The sequence below is a fragment of the Schizosaccharomyces cryophilus genome (genome assembly GCF_000004155.1).
Source record: "Schizosaccharomyces cryophilus OY26 unplaced genomic scaffold supercont4.4, whole genome shotgun sequence".
Lineage (NCBI taxonomy): Eukaryota > Fungi > Ascomycota > Schizosaccharomycetes > Schizosaccharomycetales > Schizosaccharomycetaceae > Schizosaccharomyces > Schizosaccharomyces cryophilus.
Genome location: NW_013185627.1, coordinates 465,365 through 492,446, shown reverse-complemented (window position 1 = coordinate 492,446; position 27,082 = coordinate 465,365). Strand labels below are relative to the sequence as shown.

The window sequence follows — 27,082 nt, the reverse complement described above, 5'->3', positions numbered from 1 at the left end:
TTTCTTTTTACAAACCTTGAAATTCATGACTGCAAACGATGTATATTAGGGAAAATATAATTTTTACTGTACCAACCTACTTAATTATCATGATAGGTAGTCAATTGTATCCCAGAGAAAAGTCGACATTATTACAAAACTCAAAACGACTTTTCAGCCTAAGTAAATAGGAAATTTCATACTGACATACATGAGATGCTGAAAAAAAAAATAAAATAAAAAAAAAAGGACTATACCAGGAAAGGTACTAAAACTTTTAATATTTCTGAAATTTAATGATTGCATGACACATGGGTTTTGCACTTTTCTAAATACCTTTTAATCAAAAACTTGTAATGATCGATCATCTTCCAAACCAAAGAGTAACAGGTGCTCATTTCGTTTATCTTGCCTGTTTATAATCTATAATTACGAAAACATATGGTAAAACTTATCACAATTAATTAGAAAGGTCGATTTTTGGAGCTTTTGTATGAACTAGAATACTTAAATCATATTTATTTTTTGTATGGCATCGTACTAGATGATATAACGAGGTAACGTCTTAATATTAATATGATCTGTTACTTTATTCTCTACCAAAGGTTTTCATAAGAGATATTCAATGCAGATTTATTTATTGAAGCTGTAGCATACTTTTTTATTTTATTTTATTTTATTTTTAAAAGATAAATTGAATAAATATGTCACGTGTAAGGGAAATTGTCATTCATATATGAAGGGAGCAGAGAGTTATATTGTCTCCCTAGATGACTTGTCAAAATCAGCTAAAGCTAATCAAACTATACTTTGTATAAACAAACAATTTTCTTTTGCAAGATAAACAAAAATAGTTTACAAATCTTATCCGTGCAAAAGCATGAACTTTCCATATGTAAACAAGCCGTCAGCACATTTGTTTTTGTTTGCTAGGTTATTGGAGTATAAAAAAAAAAATACAACCAGTTATCATATTCACATTATTATATTATTCGTTCATTTTTTATTTATTTTTTATTTTTGTTGAAGTAGTTCCATTGTGATAAAATCTTTATCGATGTTTACAATACCAACGAAAAAAAAAACGTCCAAAATATATTTATAAGCCGTCGTCAGGCTTGAGAGTATGTAAAAGAATAACAGTTATCGTGACGTTGTATCCAAAGGTCGCTATTCAGTCTACTGTTAACAATATAATTACTAAGGGAAATATTTTGTAATTCTAACCACTATAGGGCTTTATTCATTTTGTGAAAATGATGGCCAGTCATCTTTTTTGCCAACATCATAGTCAGCAATGGCAGTTTACTCTCACTTATACCTAAACGACTAGTGAAAGCAGAAAAGAAATATATATATAAGGCTTATCGTAATACAAAAAAAGAAGCAAATCGTGATCGACTTCTATCATAACGTTCCTCTTGAGAAAAAATTCATAGAAGCATATGGTCCAAATTAAATATCTCAATCCTATATAGCAGTTCCTTCATATGACCACCAAAGTAAACCCAAGTATTCTGTATTTCAAATCCATATCCATATCCTTCGTTGCTTAATGTTAGTTTCAAGATGACTACATGATTATAATGGAAAACTCTACAGTCTATGAATCATCGCTTGAACTGGAAAGAATTGGGCTGGGATCCCTCAATACGTTTGTATCTTAATGAAAATACTGAAACTCTATTATAAGCGGTTCCAGATTTTGTTTATTCTTACTAAATTCTATGGAGGAATGTTTATTTTCGATTCTTCCAGTAAATAGCATCTACTTTATTATGACTTATAAGACCAAGACAATTAATACGGCCGCTTAACTCAGTTGGTAGAGTGTGAGATTCCAAATCTTGAAGTCAAGTGTTCAAGTCACTTAGTGGTCATCTTTTTCGCCTTTCAAACTTTTACATTATTTGCACTTAATTTTTAAATTTTAAATCCAATATATGAAAATAAGTTCTTGTACATTGGGTCAAATTAATAGCTCCTCGTTGGATTTTACTGGACAGATACTTCCTAACATCTTGAATTACTCAATAAAAATTCTAGGGACTAACTGAGAATCTCTTACTTGATTCCATTCTAAGATCCTTTAGATACATTTTCACAGGGAAAAACGGTTTTACTTGTATTTTTTGCATCTACTAACAACTGCTACTTCGTTTCTTCACGCATGTCATGTGTTTTTAAGGGACTGAAATGAACAAAAGTTTTTGAATATTACAAAATATACCCAATACTCCTCTAACGGTATCTGCGAAGAGACAAGGTGTTGTGACGGAGCCAGGTGGCATGCTTGGGAGTGTTGTTGAAACGGTGTCCCTTGGCAATACCACGAGACTTCTTACCAATAGAGGTAAGACCACGAGCCTCACGGTGCTTGTGAACAGCGTTGCAGATCCAGTTAATACGAGGATCGCGGCGAACAGCCTTGTGAGAGGGATCGACGCAGATAACTTCGTAGAACTTATAGGTAGCGTCTTGGTTAACCCAGTAGGAGTTAAGAACACGCAAGTTAGCACAACGACGGCCGACACGCTCTTCAGCAGTGGAACGGAGAGAGCGTTGGTACTTGAGGTGGTTAACACCTTCATGGACGGGCTTACCGTAGACTTGACCCTTAGGAACAGGACGCTTACGACCACCACGACGAACACGGATGCGGTAGACGACGTAACCTTGCTTGGCCTTGTAACCCAAACGACGAGCCTTGTCAGGACGAGAAGGGCGGCTAGCGCGATGAATAACATTCATCTGACGATATTCCCAAGCACGAACTCGAGACAAGAACAAGTTCACATCAGATTGCTTCTTCTTAGAAAGCTCTTCCAAGTACTTGTAGGCACCCATTTTGTTATTTGGCGGTGGTGGTGGTTCCGTTTGAGTCAAAAAGTTTCATTGTGTTGACCTACTCAACAAAAACAGTCACATACATGAACCCTACCCTAGAGGTGCTCTACTCGATAAATGGAATAGAAATGATAATAACTTTGAGGTAAGAACAGCAATTAATATCTTCGGTTTTTTAATTTAGATTTCTCAATTTAAATTTCTTTCACCTACTCATTTAGATATTCTATTTTTTTATTCAAGTTCTGAACACGATCTTATACGTAAGCGAATAGTAAGGGAATGTAGCGTGAAATGTAAGAGATTTTTAGTAAGTGAACTGCAGCTCGTTAATTACTAGTTTACAGATGTTACAAACCGCTATACAATATAGCGAACTATAGAATTAGACGTTATTCCTGGTCTTTCTCTTACTTCTTGGAATCTACTAAGCTGCCAACAACACATATTCTTGGAAAATGAATGGAACTGAAGAAACAGAGCTCTATAATCGCTGGAAAGCGTTACAAAGACAGCTAGAGTTATTGGATTTACAGGAAGGCTTTATCAAAGAAGACTGCAAGTCGTTAAAGCGTGAATTAATACGTGCTCAGGAAGAAGTGAAAAGGATTCAGTCAGTGCCTTTAGTGATTGGCCAATTTTTAGAAGCTATTGATCAAAATACAGCCATTGTCGGCAGTACCACCGGCTCTAATTATGTGGTGCGGATATTAAGTACTCTAGATCGTGAGTTGCTGAAGCCTTCTGCTAGTGTTGCTCTTCAACGTCACTCAAATGCCCTTGTCGACATCTTACCTCCTGAGGCTGACTCCTCTATTTCTATGCTCCGTCCTGATGAGCGTCCTGATGTTACTTACAATGATGTTGGTGGTTTAGACGTTCAAAAACAAGAAGTTCGTGAAGCAATCGAGCTACCGTTAACGCAAGGTGATCTTTATCGTCAAATTGGTATAGACCCCCCTCGTGGTGTCTTGCTTTACGGACCTCCTGGTACTGGTAAAACCATGTTGGTAAAGGCTGTCGCCAACTCAGTCAACGCCAACTTTATTCGAGTCGTTGGTTCTGAGTTTGTTCAAAAATATTTGGGTGAAGGTCCTCGTATGGTACGTGATGTTTTTCGAATGGCAAGAGAAAATGCCCCTGCTGTTATTTTTATTGATGAGATTGATGCTATTGCTACGAAACGTTTCGATGCTCAGACTGGTGCCGACCGTGAAGTACAGCGTATTTTAATCGAGTTGTTAACTCAAATGGATGGTTTTGATCAAGGCGCTAATGTCAAGGTCATGATGGCCACTAATCGTGCCGATACATTAGATCCTGCCCTCCTTCGTCCTGGCCGTCTAGACCGTAAAATTGAATTTCCCTCTTACCGTGACCGTCGCCAGCGCCGTCTTGTCTTTCAAACAATCACTGCTAGAATGTCTCTTTCTCCTGAGGTGGATTTGGATACTTTTATTATGCGTCCAGATGCTTCTAGTGGTGCTCAAATTTCAGCTATCATGCAGGATGCCGGGTTATTAGCTGTCCGTAAAAGCCGTGGTGTTATTCTTCAAAGCGATATTGAAGAGGCCTATGCACGTGCTGTTAAGCCTACTGACATGGAACAATTTGCTTTCTACAAGTAATATGGTCTTTTTCTTCCCTTTTTTATGGTAATTTCCGTATGTTTTTCCTCGTCCGCTTTGGCTTTCTCCTTATACCCATAGAAGAATGTCTCGATGAAACATTCTACCTTTCCCGACACATGATGGATTATGTTGATCTTTTTCTCACAACATTACTTGAATTGAGATGACACAAAAATAAATTTTTACGCTACTCTTTTTTTTTTCAGCAACATTTTGTATGTTCTTTTAGACCAAGCAGCCCGCAGGAACGTATTCTCATTGAGACGATTTATGTATCTGTAAAATACTATATGATATGTCTTCATCACGACAAAGTATTGAAGAGTAGTAGTGCTTGGTTTCTGATAAGTTATTAAGCTTTCTAACGTAACATATACATAACATTCTACCATTACCATTGTGGATTGAGACCGTATATATTTATTGCATACATATCCGGATTTACAGACAGTAAGTTTACAATCGGTGTTACGTTGTTTTCACAGATCTCACATTTGCTGTATGAAACTTCCCGTAAGATCCTTTGCTATGCATTCCAGCTACATTTATGTTCGCAACTTAATAGTTGAGTGAAAGTGCATCTCAAAAATAGGTCGACCCTTATAAAAAGGAGTAACAATGAACACGAGCATACCTTTTTAGTAAACCTTTACTATTTCATTACTTAATTGTTAAAGGTTGGCATTCGGTTTTTGTACTCTATCGCCTATGCAACGAACTAGCATGTCAAAACGAACGTACTCAGTCCAATATATGTTATCACTTAACTGTCGAAGGAAAGAGCAAGGTTTCAATAAACACGTTCAAACATGAAAACTCTGAAATACACTTCATCCACCCAGAACTCATATTGAACACACCCTACAATTTTGTAATCATACTTTCGAACATACAATTCTACTACGCTACAAAGCCGCTTTCTTGACTATTCGCTTAGAATAAACACAAAGTAGGATTTTATTGAAGCACTAGTCGACAATTTATCGACTACCAAAAACCCTGCTCAAAATGGAACAACATTTTTACTGGGCAATGGTAACCTCAACCTCAACACCGGGTTCGATGTGGATGGAAGTGATTTGCTTAACAATCTCAGAGGGAGAGTGAAGATCGATGAGACGCTTGTGGATACGCATCTCATAGGTTTCCCAGGTCTTGGAACCTTCACCGTTAGGGGTCTTACGGGTGGTGATCTTCAAGGTCTTGGTGGGAAGACGAACGGGACCCTTAACACGCAATTGCTTGTCCTTGGCACGGTTGACCAAGTCAGCGCAAACCTTCTCCAAGTTACGAACGTGACGAGAAGTAAGGGTAATGCGAATGCGGTGAACGGTAGAGGTGAACTGTTGTTCCTTTTGATCTTTGGCGACTTGACTCATTTTGTAGACAGCGGTGACCACGAGAGGGTTTGTGAAGGAAGAAAGTTCTCGGTAACATTTGTGTTGTGAGTATATTGTGACTGTCATGCTGTACCCTACCCTAAACAAACTGTGACTCAATGGCCCTAAAAACAGACGAAGGTAAGAAGCGTATGACTTGGGTAAACATTATAATAATTAAGAGTACAATCGAGAATGGAATGACAAACTCCGTTACTGGAATCACCACCTGTTTCAGTACAGTTATTCTTTTACATACAAGTAACAACGTCACTTTATGATCATCTCAGAAGTGGTTAAGTTGAATGATGAGAAAAGAATTGCTTAACATTTTTTTTTAAGTTTTATAACAAAAATCTTTATCGAATATTCAACTTCTGCATTCCATGTGCAAAAAAACCCGGACTCTTTGCCAACGAATTCGTGCCCTACCCTACTAGCAAGAAACAGTCACAATGTATATACATGAAAATGCACAACGAAAGATTTCACCCTCCTTCGTTCCCTAAACAAAAAAGGAAACTTGGAATATAAGATAAAATGGCAGAAACCCAAGCCAGAGGATTTGGAAGAGGTGGTCGCGGCCGTGGCCGTGGCCGTGGCCGTCGTGGAGCCAAGCGTGACGAGGAAAAGGAATGGATGCCCGTTACCAAGTTGGGCCGTTTGGTGAAGGCCGGTAAGATCAAGTCTATTGAGGAGATCTACTTGTACTCTCTCCCCATCAAGGAGTTCCAAATTGTTGACTACTTCTTGCCCCGTTTGCAGGATGAGGTTATGAAGGTTGTTCCCGTCCAAAAGCAAACTCGTGCCGGTCAACGTACTCGTTTCAAGGCTTTCGTCGTCATTGGTGACAGCGATGGTCACGTTGGTTTGGGTATCAAGTGTGCTAAGGAAGTTGCTACTGCCATCCGTGGTGCCATCATCATGGGTAAGCTTTCCATCATGCCCGTTCGTCGTGGTTACTGGGGTACCGCTTTGGGTGACCCTCACACTGTCCCCATCAAGGTCACTGGCAAGTGTGGTTCCGTTACTGTCCGTCTTGTCCCTGCTCCTCGTGGTGCTGGTCTCGTTGCCGCCCCTGTTACCAAGCGTTTCCTTCAACTCGCTGGTATCCATGACTGCTACACCCAATCTCGTGGCTCCACTAAGACTTTGGGTAACTTCGTCAAGGCTGCTTTCGCTGCTGCCTCCCTTACCTACGGTATCCTTACTCCCAACTTGTGGGCTGAGCGTCCTTTCGGTCAAACCCCCATTGAGGAGTATGCTGATATCTTGATGCAAACTGAAAAGAAGTACTAAACTTCGTCTTTTGTATTCTTGTAAATTGGAGTAATAAAATGAATGGAAACATTCTACTGGAAAAAATTTGAGGGTTTCGTAATGAGCTAGTAAGTAACCGTAAGTAGTAGAGATGCTGGAATGTTAGCGGGTAACTATTGCTGTCTTGATTTGCCTATATTAAGTCCTGTAGTGGAAAGTAGTACGAAAGTTGTAATACTAAAACCCTGCAGACGAGGTTTATCCCATTGTGGATATGGAGGAATTTTGCGTTCTATTTTCCATTACTTTGCCTCGTTAAAATATGTACTGTACAGTCGTTTTATTATATTCGTATCAAACCAAGAACTGATACACAAGCGAAATGTAGCTTGTAAACGTTTATGGTCTTCAATTTCGACATGTCTAGATATATGCGAAAGAAGTAAGACAAATTAAGGAAAGACGAGGAAACCGCATGAAATATAAGCTAGTTAGGATAAGGAACCGGTAAAGATGTCAATACGCTTCTTATGAAGGTTAACGAGCTGGTCAACAGTCAGGAAGCGATGAAAATAATATTAAGGCATTACAAAACACTCGACAGAAAAATGGAGCGATGACATATGCTAGAGTTCCTCCGGGATCGATGAGAATTAAAAAGTAAACAAAAGAATGAAGCGCAAATCATACACAAAATCCTCCCATGTTCAGCCATCATTTTATAATATTATAAATAAAATGAAATGATAGGAATTTTTTATCATGCATAGTCGAAGAAACGAAACATAGAAATGCTTCAAAAAGAACCTTTCAGAATAGTCTCGGCAAACTTGTCGCGAGCTTTCTGCAATCCACTCATGAATCCCATTTCTTTGAAGTCAGAAACAATGGCCTGAGCCTCGGAAACAGGGCCCTTGGTAACACGAGAAGCAATAATAGCAGGCTCGGACTCTAAAATGATACCATCGTCAATTGTTTCGTCTACAACAATCAAGAGTTGATCATAATTGTCAAGGATCGTTCTTTTATCGGGAATATATTTGTAAATCAGTTCTAAAGCGTCACGAATTGACCGTAGACATTCGTAAAGCATAATTTCGTTTTCTTCCATTCCGCCTACAATATAAAATGCCACATCCATCACCGTCAGCATTACGACAAGCTTGCCATCATAAGTTGAAATATCATTTTGAGTCTTCCATGTTTTCTCGAATAATCCTTTCTCGAAAGTCTTTTCTTCTTTGACTGACTGGAATATGGAACCTTCTCCTTCCTTTGTGTGAGGAGGACTATAGTATTTGGCGAATATTCGCTTTCCCGTACTGTCCAAAATCAAAAACGCATTAACAGCGTAAAGAGATAAATTCATTCTTTCTGTTAGTTGCTGGTTCTTGGGAAGTTTACGATCTGCCAGAGACTGTGTTCGTTACCTTGGCATCTGTTACTTTCCGAGGGGAAACCGCGGTCGTTCCTTGGATAACAAAGTAAACAATACAAGTGCAAAGGACTCCCATTCAATCTACTTTCTCCCTTGATTCATGTCGCGCTTTTTAGCATGTTGGAAACAATTGACTGCGCGTTCTTTGGTTTCTAATTCCACTCCGTAAGCAGTAAAAATGAATTGCCTTTTTGTTCGGTACGTTAACACGTTTTCTGTAGATTTCATTCTGGCTGGAAAGTACAAGGAGCGTACAGCGGAGTAGATCCGACAGCTGGTTCACTTCATGTAGGTAATTTAGTAGCTTTGATGCCGTTGATACATTTGTATCTACATGGGATTCCCGTATACAGCCTAATTGGCGATGCAACCGTGCAACTCGGAGATCCCTCTGGAAGAACAACAGGTCGGCACCAGCTGGATCAAGTTATTAGGGATCGGAATAGTCAAGCAATTGAGAAGCAAGTTTTCAGCTTATCTGAAAAAGTCTTGGCCTATGCCGAAGATTGTCAGTATAAGCCTGAAGTTGCACCTGCTTCTCTTCGTACTTGGAACATTGTACATAATCTGGATTGGTATAACAATATGAATCTACTGAATTTTCTAAATGAAGTAGGTCGGCATGTGCGTGTCAATCAAATGCTCGCTCGGGACAGTGTAACCTCTCGTTTACACAGTTCCTCTGGTATATCTTTTTCGGAGCTTACTTATCAGTTGTTACAAGCATATGACTTTTTACATCTTTATAAAAATCAGGGTATAAATCTACAAATAGGCGGTAGTGATCAATGGGGAAACATCACCGCTGGCACAGACCTAGTTCGACGTCTCTTTCCGAAAGCAGTATCGTCAAAGTCTCCAGTATATGCTCTAACTACTCCCTTATTGACGACTGCGAATGGTCAGAAGTTTGGAAAATCTGCAGGAAATGCTATATGGTTAGACCCGTCTTTGACGGACTCTTATAGTCTTTATCAGGTATATCATTTACCTATACATTTTGAGTTTCGTTTCTGATTCTAACGCTCAATTTTTTTAGTCCTTTATTTCTCTACCAGATGATACGGCTTCAAAGTATCTTGATATGTTGACTCTGCTTTCTAGCGAAAATCTAGAGAGCATCAAATCGAGCCATTCCCAAGATTGTTCTTCTCGTTTAATTCAGCATACACTTGCGTTTAATATTATCCATATGGTACATGGCGAAGAAAATGCTAAACTTGCACGATTGCAAACAGAACTCTTGCACGGTTCTCAACCCGCTCCCTCTGGCTTTTTTGTTGCTTCCGTCAATTCCACATTACCAGCAGTGGACCAATTAAAGGGTATTTTTAAAGCATCTAATTGTTATTATAAAGTTGATCCATCCTTAAGTCCGATGCCTTTGTCTCGATTACTTCGAGAGCTGGGCATCTATGCATCGAGAAAAGAAGCTGCTGAACATATCCGATCAGGTGCAATCTCCCTTGCACATGAAACAATACTTGATCCTAATGCGATTCTCGTACGTAACGATCTTGTAGTTCTTCGAATCGGAGGACGCCGTGCCTTGATTTTGGACTTTACTTAATCTGTCTCTTCATGTAACTTTTACTACAACTAACTAAACTCCTTCTTGGTCATCTTTTTTCTATCAAAATTAAATATCACGGACATTAGTATCAGGAACTCAAAATTTCATTCTAATATACATCATTAAAAAGGTTATCATCATTAATGTATGATTTATATTCACCTTCAAACGTTACTTCGTTGTTTGCACCTTGTTTAGAAGTTCTTGCGCTTTTTTAATTTTTTCACGCAATAACGTTAATGAATCTGACTCGTTGCCTGGATTAGATAATGCATAAGAGAAGTCGTCACGACCCTTCATTACCTCCTCTTGAAACAAAGGTATTGTTCTTCGAACCGGTCGTTTTTTATGTGTAGCGTTAAGTTGTATTTCAGCTTCTCTCTTTCTATTAATTTGACAGACTTGCTCAACTTGAAATGAAGGTGATTGTTCAGAACTAACATTGGACAGCAATAATTTTAGGCTCTCACCCAATTTTGCGTCTTCAATAGTTTTAATAGTTAACACATGAATGCTGCTGACTGCCGACCATGAGGAGGTGATTATGTCCATGAATTTTAATCGTTCAACGTAATTTTCTGTTGCATAGTCACCTTTTGTCCACATAACCAACAAAAGAGGAAACTTCGTTGTCGTCCGATTGGAAACAACTCGTAAGAAAGAGAAAAGATCATCTCTTAATGGGTCATTCATTGCTGACTTTTCAGAATTCAACCCATTACACATCGATGGAGAATTATAAGCATTCTCCTCAACCAATCCTAAGTCATAAATACAAGCTCCGTAACACATCCGCTTTGTAGGTAAACTCTCTAAAGTCTCTGGCATTAGTAAGGTATAATCCCGATTCAGGATATTATGTGTTGAGCTCCAAATAGAGGGATTAGATGAACACTTAAGACCTAATTTTGATCTAAACCAGTGATGAATAGATGGTTTGTTGGACGCACTAAAAATCAATAGATGCCATGTCGAACTTAAAACCTGGTTGTTTAACAACTTTAAGAAAGAATATATATCCTCTTCCTTCCAAAAATTCTGGATACGATCATGTTCCAGTCGGATTTGTTCAGATGCTAATACATTTTTCGCATTATAATCTCCATTGAAAACACGAGAACCATGTGTGCGGCGGTTATTTAAACATGAAGCTCCTAACAGAGAACTCAAAACAACTTTATAGTGTTCTTGCTGCTGTTGTTCTCTTAACTGTTGTACTTCGCGCTCTCGCTTTTTAAGCCAGCACTCTCGAGCTTTCAGTGTTATTCGACTAAATACTCTTTTTTTTAAGGTGCTGTTGCAGATTTCAATTGCTAGAGTTTTTAAGCTCGAAAAGCGTATTATATTCTTTACCATTGAATAATAAATTGATTTAGCGGTTTCGTCAATAAATCCTTCGTAAACTTCTTTGCATATCCGACCACATAACGAAGTTAACGTATGCTTTACTATGGATTGAAAAATCAAATTTAAATCGTCAGAAGAAAACATTGGTTTTTGCCTAACGAGAGAAGGCTTTTTTATGACCGGAGGCGGCAAAGATGTTATTGTTTCTTCAGAAGGAATAGAAAGTAATGACTGGCTATCAGATCGGGGAAGTTGAGTATTTAACGTTGTTCTAAGAACAGAAGGAGAAGAACCAGGTTTAAAAACGGGAGCATTAGCGTTCAGTGTTCCTCTAGACAGGACTGAGTTTTTATGAGATCCATTGGTGACAGACCGAGTTTCAACATTAGAGATTGGCTTATTAACAGGGAATATCGGTCTTGCGTCCTTCTTGAATACAGAAGATTTCGCTGCTTTTATCGAAGTCGTTCCTCCATTTATTATAACAGCAAAAGAACGATTATCTAATTTTTTCTCAACTAAAGCATGGGAAAAGCGTTGAGTTGTATCAGGCTTAGAGTCATCAAAAAAGCCGGTCTTGCTTAGGTTTACAACTGGTTCTCCGTTTTCTTCATAAACCTCCAAAGCGTAATACTCGCAGAACTCGAAAACATTGTCCAAGGCATCAAACTGGAGTATACGCTGCAAATCGACACACGGAAATTTCGCATGTACTGACATATAGGCTTTACGCATGGCCTTGATGGCACCTTTTCGAATGGAGGTGAAATGAGACTCTAATAAGCAAGCCATCAAATAAGTTACAGAGGAAGATGCAACAAGTTTGAAGAATCTAGTATACAAGTTTGGAGTAGCTTCCGTGTTTAGTGGAAGCAGATGACCGATTCGCTCATTGTTCTTCTGAGCAAGAGCTGACAGCCGTAAAGACAGCTGTACTTGGGGATCATCGAAAATATCGGTAGGCAAAAGTTGAGACTGCCGAACAACATCCTGATCGCGTAGATGCGTAAGGATGGAATAAGATCGAAATTCGGCTTCGTTAGGACATGATATTTTTTCTTTTCGAAGGTCGTCATAGAATTCACACAAAGATTGTAAAACTAACAGTTAGATGAGTATAACAAAAAGTAATTGAAAAGATGCGAAAACCGATACTTACCTTTACGAAGCTGCTCGACCTCTTGTTGTGAGCTAAAGTTTTTTTTCTCACACAACTGATGTAGACAAAGAATATGATATCTGGCAATCCGTTCATGGCAAGCTACGGCTTCTAAACTTCTATTGTTCTGTAAGGTAAAGTCTTGGCGAATAGAGCGCGTTCGATCACGCACAAAAAAGTGAGTCGTTTCCAAAGGATAAGGTCCGCAAACGATTTTATCAATTAAATAATCAAGTGATTTCTAAGGCACGTGTGAATAAAATGCACAATGAATAACAAAAAGAGGAATCCTTCATAAAGCGGCCATATGTCAAAAGACGGCACTTGAAGGAAATTTGGAAAAAAATAATCAAACCTTTAAAACAGGAGGAGGACGGACATCGGAAGGAAGTGCCTGTTCGTTTCCTGCAGCAGGGCGATGAAAAGCTTTGACGGCCAAGTTCTTGTCGACGCGGCCACTATCGGGATTAATTTCCCATCGTTCTAGGTTATTTTGATATTCACGCTGTTCACGCTCATACTCGGGACACATGTCTGGACAGGTACCTACGAAGGTCACCGCTTCATCCAGTTGCCTTGGTTTAGAAGGATCGTCAATTAATCCTTTCTGTATGGCATCCTCACGTTCCTTATCGCGTAATCTTCGTAATTCTTCAAAACGATTCCCTTGTAGGGATGAAGTAAACCGCTTTTGGCGTGTTTCTTGTGCATCTACATCCTCTGGCGTCGTACTTTCATCTTCCTCTACAGGAAACACATCGTTTTTCGATCCTTTCTGAGAATGAGAAAAACTCCTCCTTTTTTTCTCACGCGTAAACGGTCCATTCAATTGACTGAATCCGCTTTCATCTGGTTTTTCCATGAACAATGGATTGTTTACCAGGCGTTGGTAGTTGGTAAGTTTTACGAAGTTTGTTGTATCAAAGTGTGTGTGGATATATCAGATACGTTAAGTAGGACTAGCGCAGGATGAAATCAAGAGATATGATTGTCAACGGAAATGCGCTAAACGGTAAACAATAGAATGAAAAATGAGATTTTACCGTATTTGAAAAGAAGCATTGATTATTGCGACAGAATAAACTATGAATTTAACTAAAAGACTTCTCTCATTATCGCCTTTATTTTATTTTTTTGTGAATATCAAGTATTTTTAAGACATAAACTTATATAGGATAGGAAAGCAAGTAAGCAAATAATCATTGCCAATAAATAGGATAGAGTGAAATTGATGCCGGTAAAAAGAACTCTTGTTAAAGTTGTTTAGTAGATTCATGCATACAAGTCAAACGAAGATTCATAACAAGTGTCTTTTGCTTTCGTTATAATCATTGGTTATATATCTTGTTTCTTTGATGAGGCCTCTTTGTTCGCTATGAACCCCTGCTTATATGCTATCGAAAAGCTTGGAGAGGTAGGCTCCATGGAGCTTCAATCAAACGAAACTGATGAAATATGATGGATTGATAGGGTACAAAAGAAACGGTCGGTTAAATAGTAGTGTTTTTTTTTTTTTTTTTTTAGTGATCATCATCTTGGAGCATGCCAACGATCTGCAAAACACGAACAAACAAGTTGATAAAGTCAAGGTATAACATCAAGCTGGACATAATAAATTCTTCAGCAGAATATCGATGAAGGATATTGTAAGTATCATATAAGATGTAGCCGCAGAATACAAGCGTGCCGAAACCAGCAAAAGCCAATTCAGCTAATGGCATGGAAGGCATGAAGATAAAAAGCAGGGGGGTCAAGACGAGCATCCATAACGAGATGTATAGAAAGCCTCCTAGACGACTAAAGTCATACTTGGATTGAAAGGTGAAAGCCGTAAGGGCGATAAAGATTCCAAGAGTAATAAATACAGCTTCCAAAATGATGCGAGATGAGAAAAAGGAGATGGCAGTGCCTAATGTAAGGCCTTCTAAAGCCGTAAATAGAAATAACAGAATGTAGTTTCTAGGATACGTATAAGGCTTCAAAATAAGACCGAAAAGGACACCCAAAGACACAAAGAAATTGACGAGTAAAAACCAAGGGTGACTTTTTACCCATAGGGACAATGTCGGTTCAAGATAAAAGATACCACCAAATAATGCAGTTACAAAGAGTTGAGCACTCAGAATTGCATATACCTTTCTCAAGAATGCCATTCGAACCGTTCGGCCACATTCAGCCACCGTTCTTGTATCCTTGAATTGATCCGGGGTAGGATTTGGAGTAGCCGAGTCATTTACTTCTGTGTAGGCTGGAGGAGCCTGAGTAGGGCCTGTGCCACCCTCCATGGGTTCCTCTTGAGGAACACTTTGGTAATTCTTGCTCATGACGAAAAGCAAAGTCCTAGCAAATAAGTGGATGTACTAAGCACTCTAATTAATGCAAAAAGAAGCAAAATAACTAAAGAACTTGAAGATTTTTATCGATCTTGTAAACACGCGCACTTAAGAAAGTGGATGGAAGAAGTATGCTGGAGACCAACGCATATAGGGGGAGGAGTGTCTCTCATTTGTGACGTCAAAACAAAAACATGTTGAAAAAGTAAAAGTTAAAAAATAGAAATGAAAAAAAAACTAGAAAGAAATCGTTATAGGTAGGCTGCGTTTCTTTGGCATGAAATAAACTCGTCTACGCATATTCAGGCGATGTATGATTTAACGAGAATAAAAATGAACATCGTTAAATAGGAATGTTGGAAGAAATAAGTAAATTATGGAAAGAAAGAGAGAGAGAATTAGAATTATTAGAAAGAAGCATAAACACTTTTGATCACCAAATATTCCGTCACAAGAAGTAAGAGTGCGCAGACCTGGAATCCTGAAGACTTGATGCTTGATTATAGACGGTGCTGGTTCAATTAGGAGCTATTCATTCATGGTGTATATCTAAAAAGACGAGCAGTCTCTTTTTGGATAATAAAATTGGGGTCCAGGCAATGTAGCTAGGTAGAGGCAAGAAACACCCTTTTTTCTTTTGAAAAAGGCAGGGTTAGTAGGGAATATGGGAATGCATTGGAATATTCTGGGAAAAAGGAGAAAGATTCTTTTCTTTATATAATCATTGCATACAAGTATTGCATCGAAGTCCTTCTGAGAGTCTACCAAAAGTTCATAGGGAACCGACTGAGCTTGGGAAAAGAAGCTTGGCTCAAACCTTTAGGGAATTAGAGGACATTTTCCTTGTTTTTCGATAAATTTTAATTCTGCCCAACTGAGAGCCGTTGGATATCAATAGTTGCAGACAAAACTAAAGTCGAATAGAAAAGGATTTGATATGCTTACCAGGGATCACGACCAAACCCAAAGCTCGAGTTAAACCTACAAAAAACTGTTAAAATCAGGCCCCTACGGAGTATCGCATTACCGTTGGAATCTTCTGTGGTGTCGGATAAGATTGCTGTTCCCTCATGATCGGTACACAAAAATCTTCCATAAAACTTTCGTTGATCGGAAACTTCTACGCGAACTTGCCGATTGAGCCAACGCCCAAGTTGCTCTTCTCCAGATTCCATCGACATTCTGGTTCTTGCAAGGTAAGTCAAAGGGTGATGAGATGGAAAAGAACACTGAACTTGTTCTTCTATTTCTAAGATCTTCTAGGAGCCTTATTTATCCAAAGTTTTTTTATTTTTTTGTTTCTTTTTTTTCTTTTTTTCGCTGACGATATTTTGGGGTTTTTTGTTTTCTTCTGTCGCGCTTATAATAAGCCTACTTATAAGCGAAAATCAGCTACATCATGGTTTGGTGAAAGAGGTAGGTCCTTTGTTTTGGTATTTTGGTATGGAAAAGAATGCTGGAATTAATTCTTTCTGTATATTTTCTTAATTAAAAAACGCTTTATTTGGATTTTTCACTGCCATTGATACACCGACACACACATTGTCTCTCTCTGCCTCTATCTTCTTTAGTGCATCTGTTTGCGCTTTCCTCCTTTTAACAACTGCCTTTTTCCTGCTCCTTTCACCGTCTCATCATCTTCTTCTTTTCCACCAGGCCAGTGCGAACAGCCCTTACTAAGAAACCTTTGTCTGGAATCCTTTACCATTCTCCAACGCGTGTCTTTATCCAATTTAACGATTTATAGCACAATATGAATAAGTAGAGCATGTCCAGACCAGAAGGATCGACAATCTTCGGTTGCGTTATTTTAAGGCTTTGTTTAACATAACCTTGTCATGACTAAACCTTAGCTAACCTGATTAGGCTATCGGGGGCCGCATCAGCAATCTAGAACGCCATCGAAGGATCTACGACCTCGTCTAATTCGCAAGATTTGAAATCAGCCGGGTTATCCCCAGACTATATAATGGACACTCTCCTCCTTCCATTTTCACCATCGAACAAACGAAACTAACGAAATTACAAGAATCATGGTATTGAACATTGGACAACCTGCTCCTGACTTCAAGGGTACTGCCGTCGTTAACGGTGCTTTCGAAGAAATTTCCTTGTCCCAATACAAGGGTAAGTGGGTCTTCTTGGGCTTTTACCCTCTCGACTTCACCTTCGTCTGCCCTACTGAGATTGTCGCTTTCTCTGAGGCTGCTGCCAAGTTTGCTGAGCGTGGTGCTGAAGTTATTTTGACCTCCACTGACTCTGAATACTCTCACCTTGCCTTCATCAACACTCCTCGTAAGGAAGGTGGTTTGGGTGGTATCAAGATTCCCCTTTTGTCTGATGCTAGCCACAAGATCTCTCGTGACTATGGTGTCTTGATTGAAGATGCTGGCGTCGCTTTCCGTGGTCTCTTCTTGATTGACCCTAACGGTGTTTTGCGTCAAATCACCATCAACGACCTCCCTGTTGGTCGTTCCGTTGATGAGTCTCTCCGTCTTTTGGATGCTTTCCAATTCGTCGAAGAGCACGGTGAAGTTTGCCCCGCTAACTGGCAAAAGGGTGCCGACTCCATTGACACCAAGGAGCCCTCTAAGTACTTTGGCAAGCAATAAATGAGAAATTTAGCTTAAATGGACAGAAGGACACATATGTCCTTCTCAAAGCTTTTCATTTTGCCAGCTTTATGTTAGATTGAATCAAGTTTTGTTTTATTGAAAACTTTGTTGGGAAACAGAAACAGTAGGAAGCTAGTTAGTTCGGTGGATGGCAGTAGTTTGTAGCATTGAGGAATTTAATGGTAAAACAGTAGAAAGTGGTGCTGCTATGGAAGATTTTGTCTGTGTCATTATGGTTCAAGTGAATCTAAAAATGCAATTCATTATTGGGTTCTTTGAAAGGAAAGAAAGTCTATTATTCATTATTTGTCTTGTCACAGTATGGAGATGGAAATACATCAATGAAACAATCAAGAACTCGCTCATTTCAGGATAGTACATGTTCAGGTGCATCAGTACCGTTTTGTCTAGTCTAGGTGAATTAATGGTGTAGAAAGGAAAACCGAGTTCTTGAAAGAGCACTGGTATGTTAGTCATAGGTAGTAGCACATGTCTAAGGATATTGATAAATGCCGGATTTGGAAGTAGTTAGCTTTTGGCGTACAAGACCCGACAGCTGTTCAATGGCAGCGTGGACACCATCTATGATGGGGATTTCTGGACCTACGGCTTCTTGAATGGAATCACGAATCGCAGCCAAAGCGGCTCCACCTAAGCAAATGGAATCGGCTCCGTGAATACGAACGAGTTCTTGCGCACGCTGAACCAAGAGCGTCTTGCGTTCTTTAGGATCCATGTTGGAAAGTTGCAGGACGGTGCGTCCTGTGGAGGCAATAGCAGCAATGCGAGAACGTTGAATTCCAAAGGATTGTAAGAGTTCGTAGAGTAAACATTCAGATCGGTAAGTACTAGTAAGGATGCCAACCTTTTGGCCAACGGTGAGAGCAGCCAAGACCGAGGCTTGGACGATGCCCATGCAAGGCAGCTGGTACGACTCGCGGATCATGTCGACGAGAGGCGTAGGTGAGTAGCAAGCCACGACAACGGCATCGATCCCCTCTAAGACCTGGGGTATAAGGGACTGAAAGACGAGGGCGGCAGTAAGGGTGGCTTCTGTGATGGAGTCAATGACAGCAGCTCCTGGAGCTGGGCAGGTAAAGAAGCGCAATTGGACATCGGGGGCAACCAGTTTTGGCAATTTCTCCTGAAGGGAATCGGTAATGAAGCGGGAAGAGTTGGGATTGATGATCAGAATGGTGGGCATTATTGGACGAAATCAGCAAGAAAAGAGAGAGAAGAGCAAGAAGAGTGAGAGAGAATCGGCGAAGCGAAAACAGCGAAACAATGGGAAGCGCGCCTTGGAAAAGTGAGCAACTGACCAAGAGACTTTTCCTTTGTTTAGCGAAAAAAATATCCAACAACAGATAAACGAGTACAACCGATTTCTGGGAGAACCTATTGATACGGCTCGGCCCTACCACGACAAGTAACCGCAACCGATAGCTTGAGAAGCACAATAATCAGAGACCGAGACAAACCACCTTACAGAATCCAAAGGAAAAGAAACACAAAGATCAAAAGTAAAGCGAAAGGAACGATTTGGAGCTTCTCTTAGGAAAACCACGTCTCAAAGTAATGGTAACAACAAAAAAAAAAGAAAATAAATAAAAGAAGAAAAAAATCGAGAGGAAACACTCCACCAAAACAATCTCTCGTTGAGTCCGGTTTCTCGAAAAGTGGAAATACGGACCTCCAAGGAAGAACAGCCTTTCGTCCACACGATGTCATCTTTCCTTATCAATGGCAAAAGAAAGGAGGAGGGTCAGGGTCCATGATAAAGCTACAAACAACGTAGCCGTAGAGGCCTTGGATGGACATTTATAAAGGAGATGAATTCTTCCTGATACCCTCCTCTCAACTTGAATAAATCCATATACTCCTTTAGATAAGTTGTTTGTTTGTTTGTTGACGGACTGATTGTTCGCCTTGACCCATTGCAACTTTACTGCTACTGCTACTACTGCCACTGTTGCTTTCCACTTGGACTCTTCTTTTGTGCTGGACGCCGACCTTATTTTGTTTGTTTATATCAGCATGACCAAGATTAGCACAAATACTACCACTACCAACGTCCTCCCTATGACATTGCCTGTCCAAGCGACGTCTTCCAATGCTTTCGAGCCTTATACGACGGCCAATGGCTTGCGCATTTCTCCTGCTCCTTTGCCCTCTCACAGCACCGATGTCTCTTTCGGTGCCGTCATTGAAGGCATTGACGTCCGCAAGGTGACCGATGAACAGTTTCAAGAGATTCGCAAGGCTCTCTTTGAACACCAGGTCGTCTGCTTTCCCAACCAACACGATCTGCCACCTGAAACTCAGTACGACATCACCCATAGGTTTGATCCCGAGAGTTCCACTTATGGCCATGGAAATAGCTCCAACAAGCAAAAGAATAGCATTCTCCATCCAGATCTGCACACCATTCCCGCTGTTCCTCAGGTCCAATTGATCGGTCACGGCTTAATTCAAAATCATTATGGCTTGCCCGAGGCTCGTCTGAAGCATCCCCATCATCGCACCTTCCATCGAGATCCCATCTCTGCTGAAGAAGAGAAGGAAAAGCAAATTACCCGCTTTTATCGCTGGCATATCGATGCTGCTCTTTACGACTATAATCCTCCCGTCGTCACCACTCTTTCCGCCATCTCGATCCCTCAGGGCACCCAAACTCTACGGTACGATGACAAATCAGGCCATCAAATGCCCGTCCCTCTCGGTTCGACTGTCTTTGCCTCTGGCTACAAAATGTTTGATTTGCTTACCGATGAACAAAAGAAGATCGCCGCTCGCACTCGCGTTCAATACTTTCCGCACGCATATGTAGTTATTCATAGGGCTCGTGCCTTGCCCAATGGCTTGAGCATGTACTCAGAGGGCTTAGAACTCCCCAAGGACAAACTTCCGGATTGGCAAGAGGACAAGATCAAGACCTTCCCTCTTCTTTGGAAGAACCCCGTCACCGGTAAGCTTGCTCTTCAAACTCATGGCTGCTGTGCCGAAAAGATTTACATCGACAATCCAGACGGCTCCACTACGATCATTGATGATCTCGCAAAGGTCCGCGAAATTATCTACGATTATCAACGCCCTGGGATCAACCCCGAACGTGTTTACTGTCACGACTGGAAGGAGGGCGATTTCGTAATCTTCCATAATCGCGGCCTCATTCATTGCATTACAGGTGCCTATGATGACAGCCAAACACGCATCCTCCATCAATGCAACTTAGCTGCTTCTCATCCTCCTGTCGGTCCTACCGCTGAAGAAATTGCTTCCATATAGTTATGTTCAACCTCTTATCCAATATTGCTTAACTCAAGTTCCGAGAAGGCTGGTCGACCTTGCTGCATTTTCATTCATTGCTTATGATACGATACGTCTTTTCGTTTTCTACCAGCAACATCGCTTCATATGGTTTTCTTTCTTTTCATTCACCACTTTTCATGTTTACGCAGTCATGAGTTTTTTTATCTAATGTATAACAAATTTTTCTTAATGAATTAACTGGTTTACCTTGTACGCTTTATTTCTTAGTCTGTAACAATCACATTTTCGTCGTAAACAGTTTCCCTTTAACTTTTTTTTGTGTGTATGAAAGTTAACGTTACTACCATTACTTTTCAATTACAAGAGTAAGAATTAAAGAATTATAAATAACAATAATTATTCTCTATATTAGTGAAATCCATTACGCATTCAACTTTAATAGACATCCAAACAAACGAAAATCCAGCAAGAAAGCAATTGATAAAAAACATAAAATATGAAAAGATACAAAACAAAAAGAAAGGAAATGGCAAAAAAGGGTCATTACAATGGATAAACAAACATCAAGTTTTCTTGGTCAGTCAGGTCCAACATGGAATTATCGATAAATCCTGAAGTAGGGTTTCCAGAGGAGTCTACAAACTCTACCCAAGTCTTGGAAAGCTTTTCTTCGCTGTTTTGTTCACGTAAACGACGGCGTTCATTATTTTTACGGACAAGGATCCAGCGAATGATTAGAAGAATCATGGGAGAAACCGACCAAGCAACAACAATCTGTGCAATCCAGGCGGGATAATATCTAGGAGCATCGTGGCTCTGCCACATTTGAGGGCCAATGATGTTGGCTACTGCATATCCAATCATAAACAAAACGCCTCTAGTAAGCTTTTTGGTGTATCCAGCGCATGTGGCCGACATCCATCCAAGGGAAATAATAAAAGGAATTCCGAAATTGGATGCTATAATAATGGCAGCTAATTCTCCGATTTTATGGTTCCAGGACATGGCAACGGATGCAATTCCTCCAGCGATGCTGGGAATGTACCAAAAGGCTCCGTGAAATGCACTTTGATTCACGATTAGACTCATCAGGTAAGTAGCGAGCATGGAGCTCACACAATTGTATCCAGAATTGGCGACACTGACCAACGTAGAATTCAAATTCGACACGCCCAAACTAGTAAAAAGCAAGTTTTGTTGATAAGCCAGATTATTAGAAAGTTGATTTGTTAAAACATGAAGAGCAAACAGCCAAGTAACCGGTTCTTTTAAAGCCTCAATTACTTGATGCTTTTTGAACCTCTTGGATTCGATACCGCTGTTATTGTTTCTGCGTACGCGGTCTACTGTATACAACCGTTCAGCTTTTGTCAAAAATCTTGCCTTGGCAGGATTATCAGGATAGTAAAAGAAGAGCCAAAGGGTCATAAAGAATGTGAGACCTCCAACGATGATCATAAAGAGCTTCCAAGGAGAGACGGTATTAGTAGCGTATTGCACGCCGTACGCAATAAAGCCAGCAGGAATGTTACATCCATAGCAAGAAATGTAAAAGACAGGTTGAAGAAAAGTTAGTTCATTGTGTGGGAAAAACATGCCGAGAGTTGCTTCCATCGTAGGAAGCAAAGTGGATTCTACGAGACCGAGGAAAAAACGAAGCGCCATGAGTCCGCTGTAATTATAAGCCGTGCAATGTAGAAATATTATGATCGTCCAAAGAGCTGTAGAGCCAGCGACAAATTTTCCCACAGGAAATCGTTGCAGTAATAAATGGCCAGGAATTTGACCAATTATATATCCAACATAGAAGAGTGTGTTTAGATTATTGTATTGGTCTTTTGTGATATGTGTATCCTCAAATAGGCCAAGGATACTAGAGTAACTGAGGGTAGCTTTGTCGATATACAACATCATGTCTAAGACCATAACCATCGCAAGAACGCTAAAGTAAAGCTTCCAGCGTAATTTTTTATCCTGTTTAGGACTTAAAGGCTCTAGGTCCTTTGCTACTTGCATATACTTGAAAGTTTCATCAAAAAGGGGATTCAAGATACTTCTTTCGGTGCTAGAATGCGAATCCTTGGAGACATCGGAAAGAACCGTGAATTGCTCAATATTCTTTTCCTTTTCCATGCTAACATTTGCGTCCTTTTCAACATCAAAAGAATCATCAACATCATTTTGATGGATAGAGGGGGGATTTCTGAAGATTTCGCTCATTTTCGTACGCCAAGCCAAATTAAGAAACTAAGTTTCCTTTTTTTCGTTCAATTGGTTCCTGCAAACTTCTCTTCCTAATAGATTTCCCTCTACAATCCGATAATGACACAAGGGCAACAAAATAACAGCAGATCCCAACTTTAAAGAATAGTGCTTCCACGAAGCGAGATAAATACCCCTAGACAAAAGCGGCTTTTATTTGTTTACTATTTGTGAGTGGACTCGCCTTGTCCTTTTCTATTCCTACAACCTTTAAGAATTGACCTTATCGAAGCCTAGACAAATGACCGCGCAATGACTCCTACATATATAGAAAGGATTTCCATCGATAGAGGCTTCTTATTATCACCGTTGATAACGACATCCTGTCTAAGAATCACCGAATATTTGCCAGGTGTAACAAGGTATGTCGTAAATATCCTCCTATAAACACCAAAGTAGTTTCGGGGGAGCACGCAATTACAAATCGTCAGTCGACAAAGATAACTCTATCGAAAAGCAAACAACAAAAATCAGAAGAAAGAGAAAAACGAAAAAAAAAAGAAGAAAAAAACACAACTCCCAGTATTCTTCGTGGACATCCGTTCATTTTTGAGAAATTTTATTGTCATTCCTTCTGAGTAACCTTTTTTTTTCCCTTTCTTTCTTTCTTTTCTTTTGATTTTTGGTAAACAGCTTTGTTTGCTTCTGTTTACATCACAAACCTTGCGTGTCTCATTTTACCTCTTCCATTGATAAAGCCACGTTTGACGAATTCGCCTTTTCTTTGTCATAGGAGATTTCATAGTGTAAACAAAGTACTAGAAACAGCCAAAAATAAAAGAATGAAAGAATAAATTGCGAAAGAAAAAAGAAAGAGAGAGAAATTAAAGTAGGAAGGAATAAAAACAATCAAGAAAAAAAAAACCTTGATATCTTTTATGGGTTTTCTTCTTTGTTTTTGCAAAGCATAAGAACCTTGCAACCTCTGACGGTTTCTTTTCGTATTCAGGGAATAAAAAAGAAATATCAACTCGGCGAATACTTATCTTTGTGGATTGCACCATTTATTCCTTCTTTCATGATACATTTTTCCGAATTTCTATAGTTCATTCGCTTCTTTAGACGTCTTGTAATTTATTTTATTTGGATTTATCAAGTCGGTTGTATGGTGTAGCGGCTAGCACATGAGATTTTGATTCTCGAGATCTGGGTTCGACTCCCAGTACGACCTGCATAATATTATATATATTTTTTTCTGATATATTCAAGTTTTTTCTTTTGTATCTTCATTATATTGCTTTATATGTTTATAATTGTCATATAAATTGATTCAAAGAATTCCGGACTTTCGCAAGTCATGTGTGATATTAAGAGATCTTAAGTCATAAAAAGATTGCATAGAATTAGGAAATATAGTTGTTGGCTAATATTCATTCAATCATAACAAGAGTTCGTCAACAATTATGCTTGCACGGATTCTTCAGCTGGTAGAGCAGGATCATGCCAATGGGTATCTAAGTCCATTTCAGTGGGTCTCAAAAGTTTAGTGCGATGGTAGAACTTCCAAACAAGATACAATCCTAACACGAGGGGAATCTCTACATAGTAACTTAGAAAGAGAGAAAATCGGAAAGGAAAAAAACTCTTCCATCCTTGTAAGATAAGGAAAACTACGTTCAAAACAATCACCAGATGTGGTCCTATGGGATAAGTCCAATTGGGAAAAAGAAGTCGATGAGTTTTTGCTTGCACACGTAATGCTTTCCTGAATCGCAAGCTAGTAAATCCAATAAAGGTCCAAGATAATTGGTTAGATACAGCGATAACGTTGAGCAAAAACGACCATGTCTTCCCGGCGTGCGATGATAACAAAGAAAAAATCGCAAGAATGCTTGTAGCTAGGACTGCAAGCCATGGAATGCCATGACGATTGCATTTGGAAAATATCTTTGGTGCATGTCCAGCTTGTGCCAAAGAGTACAAAAGGCGAGTTCCTGCAAACAGCGAATGGTTGCCTGCGGAAAGAGCTGACGATAAGACAACCGCATTCATTAAACTAGCTGCTCCAGGTACCCCAAACTTTTGGAAAACGAGTGTAAAGGGTGACATTCTGATGGAATCTCCATTCAAACCGGGTGTGTTATACGGAATGTTGATACCAACGACAATAACACCAAGAATGTACAAGGTCAAAACACGATATGACATAGACCGTATAGCCTTTGGTAAGCTTTTGACAGGATTCAGGGCTTCCCCAGCAGCAATAGCGATCGATTCTGTACCTGCAAAAGCAAATGCCGCGTTTACAAAACTGCTTATAAATCCACCAACACCGTTGTGAAAAGCACCAGGGTCTTTCCAGTAGCGGAATCCAATAAACTCGTTTTCTTTGTTAACTCCCATATTCGTAATAACTCCGATAACACAAAACAGTGCGACTGTGAAGACTTTGATAGCCGCAAGCCAGTATTCAATTTCACCAAACCCGTCCACTGGAAGCATATTCAATCCAATGTTGACTAGGAGTGAGATGATAGGTGTAGCAGTGCGAACAATTTCTCTTGTACAACGAATTCCGACATTCTCAGAAAAAGAGGTATTAGCAATTGACGGTGTTGTATCAGGAAGCCAAAAGTCAACCAGCAATCTAGAAGCCAATACATGGCTGGCTAAAGCAATTGTATCGTTCAACCAGTAATTCCAAGTAAGGGCAAAGCTGAGAGATTCATCTACATATTTGCCAACATAGGTACAAAACGATCCTGCTACAGGCATATAGACAGCCATTTCGCCTAATGCTAGCATGGTACAGTAGACGCTTACGCCGATGATGCAAAACGACAAAAGGAGAGCCGCAGGGCCCGATTCAGCAAGAGATGAACCAATTCCTAAAAATAATCCTGTGCCAATGGTTCCTCCAAAGGCAAGCATTTGGATTTGCCTTGCACACAAAGAGCGTCGTAGGGAACCCACTTCTACAGTTAAATCTGGTTGCATAAAGAAAGTAGTAGTAATGAAAGATTCAATTTCGGTTATTCTGTAAAGAAAGTAAATCAATTGTTATTATGGAGCAATCCTTAATCGTTCGTTCGTTTCAGTAGACGGTAAAGGAAAGATGATAAACATCCATAAATATCAGTAAAAGGACGGTAGAAAAAACAAGCGATTCTCAAGTACTTATATATGAAATAAAAACAATAATTTTTCTGTTTATTTGTCAAATAAAAACAAAGTCATCGATTGTACAAAGTATCACGAATTGACCGGTGAATCTGATATCTTCTTTCTAAAGATAATAAACAAAACGAGTAAACACATCTTAAACAAAAAAAAAAAAACGAACAAATGCTGAATATACAACTTGCACTAGAATTTCTTTTGCTATGAATGAGACTTTTAATTATTTTGCCATGCAACTGTAACTGGAATCATTGAAAATGAACAAAGACGAATTCTTTTTTTTCTTTTTTTTAATAAAGTTGTGGATGAAAACAAAAATAACTTCTTGAAAAAAGATCAATTGACGACAACGGCAGGATTCGAACCTGCGCTCCCAGAGGGAATCCGCTGGGCTACTTAATAGCAGGCGAACGCCTTAAAACCACTCGGCCACGTTGTCTTCTTCTGCTATTAAGCTTATAATGTATAATATTACGAAAATTTATTTGAATGGAATCTGCAATAAAGTGATAATTGTGTTGTACAGTCATCGCCTGCATTATGGAACGTTGAACATTGACAATGTGCTTCTTTACAATTGAGATAAGTTATATTTATAGTATTACAATAGGGTTTCGTTTTGTTTTTGTGATAAGTTCTATGTTTAGCTGCTCTTAAATTCCACAGCTATACGAAAGGTTATGCAGACGCTGAAACGTAGATAAAATATGAATATATATATATATATATATATATATATATATATATATATTATATATAATAAATAAATAAACAAAGTAAATTAAGTAATAAGTAAACTAAAAAAGTTAAAAAGGTTAAGGGTTAAAGTTAAAAATTAAGTTTAGTTAGTTAGTAAGTAAAGAAACGAA

General features: G+C 39.3%; 14 protein-coding genes and 3 non-coding genes across 17 annotated transcripts; 7 read left to right on the top strand and 10 right to left on the bottom strand.

Moving 5' to 3' along the window:
• The first annotated feature begins 1,786 nt into the window (after positions 1 to 1,786).
• SPOG_16273 lies at positions 1,787 to 1,859 on the top strand. Its single transcript has one exon. It is a non-coding gene; the product is annotated as a tRNA-Trp (tRNA).
• Positions 1,860 to 2,080: 221 nt separating this feature from the next.
• Positions 2,081 to 2,899, bottom strand: SPOG_02432 (60S ribosomal protein L15). Its single transcript, XM_013168373.1, has one exon. It carries the CDS (start codon positions 2,824 to 2,826, stop codon positions 2,221 to 2,223), a length of 606 nt encoding a protein of 201 aa, XP_013023827.1. The 5' UTR covers positions 2,827 to 2,899; the 3' UTR covers positions 2,081 to 2,220.
• Positions 2,900 to 3,267: 368 nt separating this feature from the next.
• On the top strand, positions 3,268 to 4,736 carry SPOG_02431 (19S proteasome regulatory subunit Rpt3). Its single transcript, XM_013168372.1, has one exon. It carries the CDS (start codon positions 3,285 to 3,287, stop codon positions 4,452 to 4,454), a length of 1,170 nt encoding a protein of 389 aa, XP_013023826.1. The 5' UTR covers positions 3,268 to 3,284; the 3' UTR covers positions 4,455 to 4,736.
• A 622-nt stretch (positions 4,737 to 5,358) lies between these two features.
• On the bottom strand, positions 5,359 to 5,943 carry SPOG_02430 (40S ribosomal protein S20). Its single transcript, XM_013168371.1, has one exon. It carries the CDS (start codon positions 5,921 to 5,923, stop codon positions 5,480 to 5,482), a length of 444 nt encoding a protein of 147 aa, XP_013023825.1. The 5' UTR covers positions 5,924 to 5,943; the 3' UTR covers positions 5,359 to 5,479.
• Positions 5,944 to 6,278: 335 nt separating this feature from the next.
• On the top strand, positions 6,279 to 7,201 carry SPOG_02429 (40S ribosomal protein S2). Its single transcript, XM_013168370.1, has one exon. The coding sequence runs from the start codon at positions 6,377 to 6,379 to the stop codon at positions 7,133 to 7,135; it is 759 nt and encodes a 252-aa protein (XP_013023824.1). The 5' UTR covers positions 6,279 to 6,376; the 3' UTR covers positions 7,136 to 7,201.
• SPOG_02428 (coatomer zeta subunit) lies at positions 7,127 to 8,492 on the bottom strand. The gene has a single exon (XM_013168369.1). The coding sequence runs from the start codon at positions 8,463 to 8,465 to the stop codon at positions 7,893 to 7,895; it is 573 nt and encodes a 190-aa protein (XP_013023823.1). The 5' UTR covers positions 8,466 to 8,492; the 3' UTR covers positions 7,127 to 7,892.
• On the top strand, positions 8,360 to 13,809 carry SPOG_02427 (tyrosine-tRNA ligase). Its single transcript, XM_013168368.1, has 3 exons — positions 8,360 to 8,699; positions 8,756 to 9,512; positions 9,574 to 13,809. Exons 1-3 carry the CDS (start codon positions 8,635 to 8,637, stop codon positions 10,102 to 10,104), a joined length of 1,353 nt encoding a protein of 450 aa, XP_013023822.1. The 5' UTR covers positions 8,360 to 8,634; the 3' UTR covers positions 10,105 to 13,809.
• SPOG_02426 (nuclear export factor Sac3) lies at positions 10,279 to 13,475 on the bottom strand (the record flags this gene model as incomplete). The annotated part of the gene is made up of 3 exons (XM_013168367.1): positions 10,279 to 12,554; positions 12,614 to 12,854; positions 12,969 to 13,475. 3 exons carry the CDS (start codon positions 13,473 to 13,475, stop codon positions 10,279 to 10,281), a joined length of 3,024 nt encoding a protein of 1,007 aa, XP_013023821.1.
• Positions 13,810 to 14,108: 299 nt separating the features above from the next.
• Positions 14,109 to 14,937, bottom strand: SPOG_02425 (uncharacterized protein; the record flags this gene model as incomplete). The annotated part of the gene is made up of 1 exon (XM_013168366.1): positions 14,109 to 14,937. One exon carries the CDS (start codon positions 14,935 to 14,937, stop codon positions 14,134 to 14,136), a length of 804 nt encoding a protein of 267 aa, XP_013023820.1. The 3' UTR covers positions 14,109 to 14,133.
• Positions 14,938 to 15,030: 93 nt separating this feature from the next.
• On the bottom strand, positions 15,031 to 16,612 carry SPOG_02424 (Sm domain-containing protein). The gene is made up of 2 exons (XM_013168365.1): positions 15,974 to 16,612; positions 15,031 to 15,927 (listed from the first exon to the last, which is right to left on the bottom strand). Exons 1-2 carry the CDS (start codon positions 16,125 to 16,127, stop codon positions 15,857 to 15,859), a joined length of 225 nt encoding a protein of 74 aa, XP_013023819.1. The 5' UTR covers positions 16,128 to 16,612; the 3' UTR covers positions 15,031 to 15,856.
• A 264-nt stretch (positions 16,613 to 16,876) lies between these two features.
• On the top strand, positions 16,877 to 17,734 carry SPOG_02423 (thioredoxin peroxidase Tpx1). The gene has a single exon (XM_013168364.1). The coding sequence runs from the start codon at positions 16,980 to 16,982 to the stop codon at positions 17,556 to 17,558; it is 579 nt and encodes a 192-aa protein (XP_013023818.1). The 5' UTR covers positions 16,877 to 16,979; the 3' UTR covers positions 17,559 to 17,734.
• A 53-nt stretch (positions 17,735 to 17,787) lies between these two features.
• SPOG_02422 (hydantoin racemase family protein) lies at positions 17,788 to 19,229 on the bottom strand. The gene has a single exon (XM_013168363.1). It carries the CDS (start codon positions 18,763 to 18,765, stop codon positions 18,055 to 18,057), a length of 711 nt encoding a protein of 236 aa, XP_013023817.1. The 5' UTR covers positions 18,766 to 19,229; the 3' UTR covers positions 17,788 to 18,054.
• Positions 18,965 to 21,084, top strand: SPOG_02421 (sulfonate dioxygenase). Its single transcript, XM_013168362.1, has one exon. It carries the CDS (start codon positions 19,596 to 19,598, stop codon positions 20,844 to 20,846), a length of 1,251 nt encoding a protein of 416 aa, XP_013023816.1. The 5' UTR covers positions 18,965 to 19,595; the 3' UTR covers positions 20,847 to 21,084.
• A 290-nt stretch (positions 21,085 to 21,374) lies between these two features.
• Positions 21,375 to 23,051, bottom strand: SPOG_02420 (cysteine transporter; the record flags this gene model as incomplete). The annotated part of the gene is made up of 1 exon (XM_013168361.1): positions 21,375 to 23,051. One exon carries the CDS (start codon positions 23,049 to 23,051, stop codon positions 21,375 to 21,377), a length of 1,677 nt encoding a protein of 558 aa, XP_013023815.1.
• A 1,141-nt stretch (positions 23,052 to 24,192) lies between these two features.
• On the top strand, positions 24,193 to 24,264 carry SPOG_16272. Its single transcript has one exon. It is a non-coding gene; the product is annotated as a tRNA-Gln (tRNA).
• Positions 24,265 to 24,494: 230 nt separating this feature from the next.
• Positions 24,495 to 26,030, bottom strand: SPOG_02419 (uncharacterized protein; the record flags this gene model as incomplete). Its single annotated transcript, XM_013168360.1, has 1 exon — positions 24,495 to 26,030. One exon carries the CDS (start codon positions 26,028 to 26,030, stop codon positions 24,495 to 24,497), a length of 1,536 nt encoding a protein of 511 aa, XP_013023814.1.
• Positions 26,031 to 26,557: 527 nt separating this feature from the next.
• Positions 26,558 to 26,652, bottom strand: SPOG_16271. Its single transcript has one exon. It is a non-coding gene; the product is annotated as a tRNA-Ser (tRNA).
• Between the last annotated feature and the right edge of the window lie 430 nt (positions 26,653 to 27,082).

What these genes read in the sequence shown, in the direction of transcription:
- SPOG_02432 (XM_013168373.1), bottom strand. Translation starts at nt 2,826, where the DNA reads ATGGGTGCCTACAAGTACTTGGAAGAGCTTTCTAAGAAGAAGCAATCT.
- SPOG_02431 (XM_013168372.1), top strand. Translation starts at nt 3,285, where the DNA reads ATGAATGGAACTGAAGAAACAGAGCTCTATAATCGCTGGAAAGCGTTA.
- SPOG_02430 (XM_013168371.1), bottom strand. Translation starts at nt 5,923, where the DNA reads ATGACAGTCACAATATACTCACAACACAAATGTTACCGAGAACTTTCT.
- SPOG_02429 (XM_013168370.1), top strand. Translation starts at nt 6,377, where the DNA reads ATGGCAGAAACCCAAGCCAGAGGATTTGGAAGAGGTGGTCGCGGCCGT.
- SPOG_02428 (XM_013168369.1), bottom strand. Translation starts at nt 8,465, where the DNA reads ATGAATTTATCTCTTTACGCTGTTAATGCGTTTTTGATTTTGGACAGT.
- SPOG_02427 (XM_013168368.1), top strand. Translation starts at nt 8,635, where the DNA reads ATGTCGCGCTTTTTAGCATGTTGGAAACAATTGACTGCGCGTTCTTTG. An exon ending in TTGGTTTCTAATTCCACTCC is followed by an intron (nt 8,700 to 8,755) that starts GTAAGCAGTAAA and finishes CGTTTTCTGTAG; the next exon opens with ATTTCATTCTGGCTGGAAAG. An exon ending in ACTCTTATAGTCTTTATCAG is followed by an intron (nt 9,513 to 9,573) that starts GTATATCATTTA and finishes CAATTTTTTTAG; the next exon opens with TCCTTTATTTCTCTACCAGA.
- SPOG_02424 (XM_013168365.1), bottom strand. Translation starts at nt 16,127, where the DNA reads ATGTCGATGGAATCTGGAGAAGAGCAACTTGGGCGTTGGCTCAATCGG. An exon ending in CACCACAGAAGATTCCAACG is followed by an intron (nt 15,928 to 15,973) that starts GTAATGCGATAC and finishes AGTTTTTTGTAG; the next exon opens with GTTTAACTCGAGCTTTGGGT.
- SPOG_02423 (XM_013168364.1), top strand. Translation starts at nt 16,980, where the DNA reads ATGGTATTGAACATTGGACAACCTGCTCCTGACTTCAAGGGTACTGCC.
- SPOG_02422 (XM_013168363.1), bottom strand. Translation starts at nt 18,765, where the DNA reads ATGCCCACCATTCTGATCATCAATCCCAACTCTTCCCGCTTCATTACC.
- SPOG_02421 (XM_013168362.1), top strand. Translation starts at nt 19,596, where the DNA reads ATGACCAAGATTAGCACAAATACTACCACTACCAACGTCCTCCCTATG.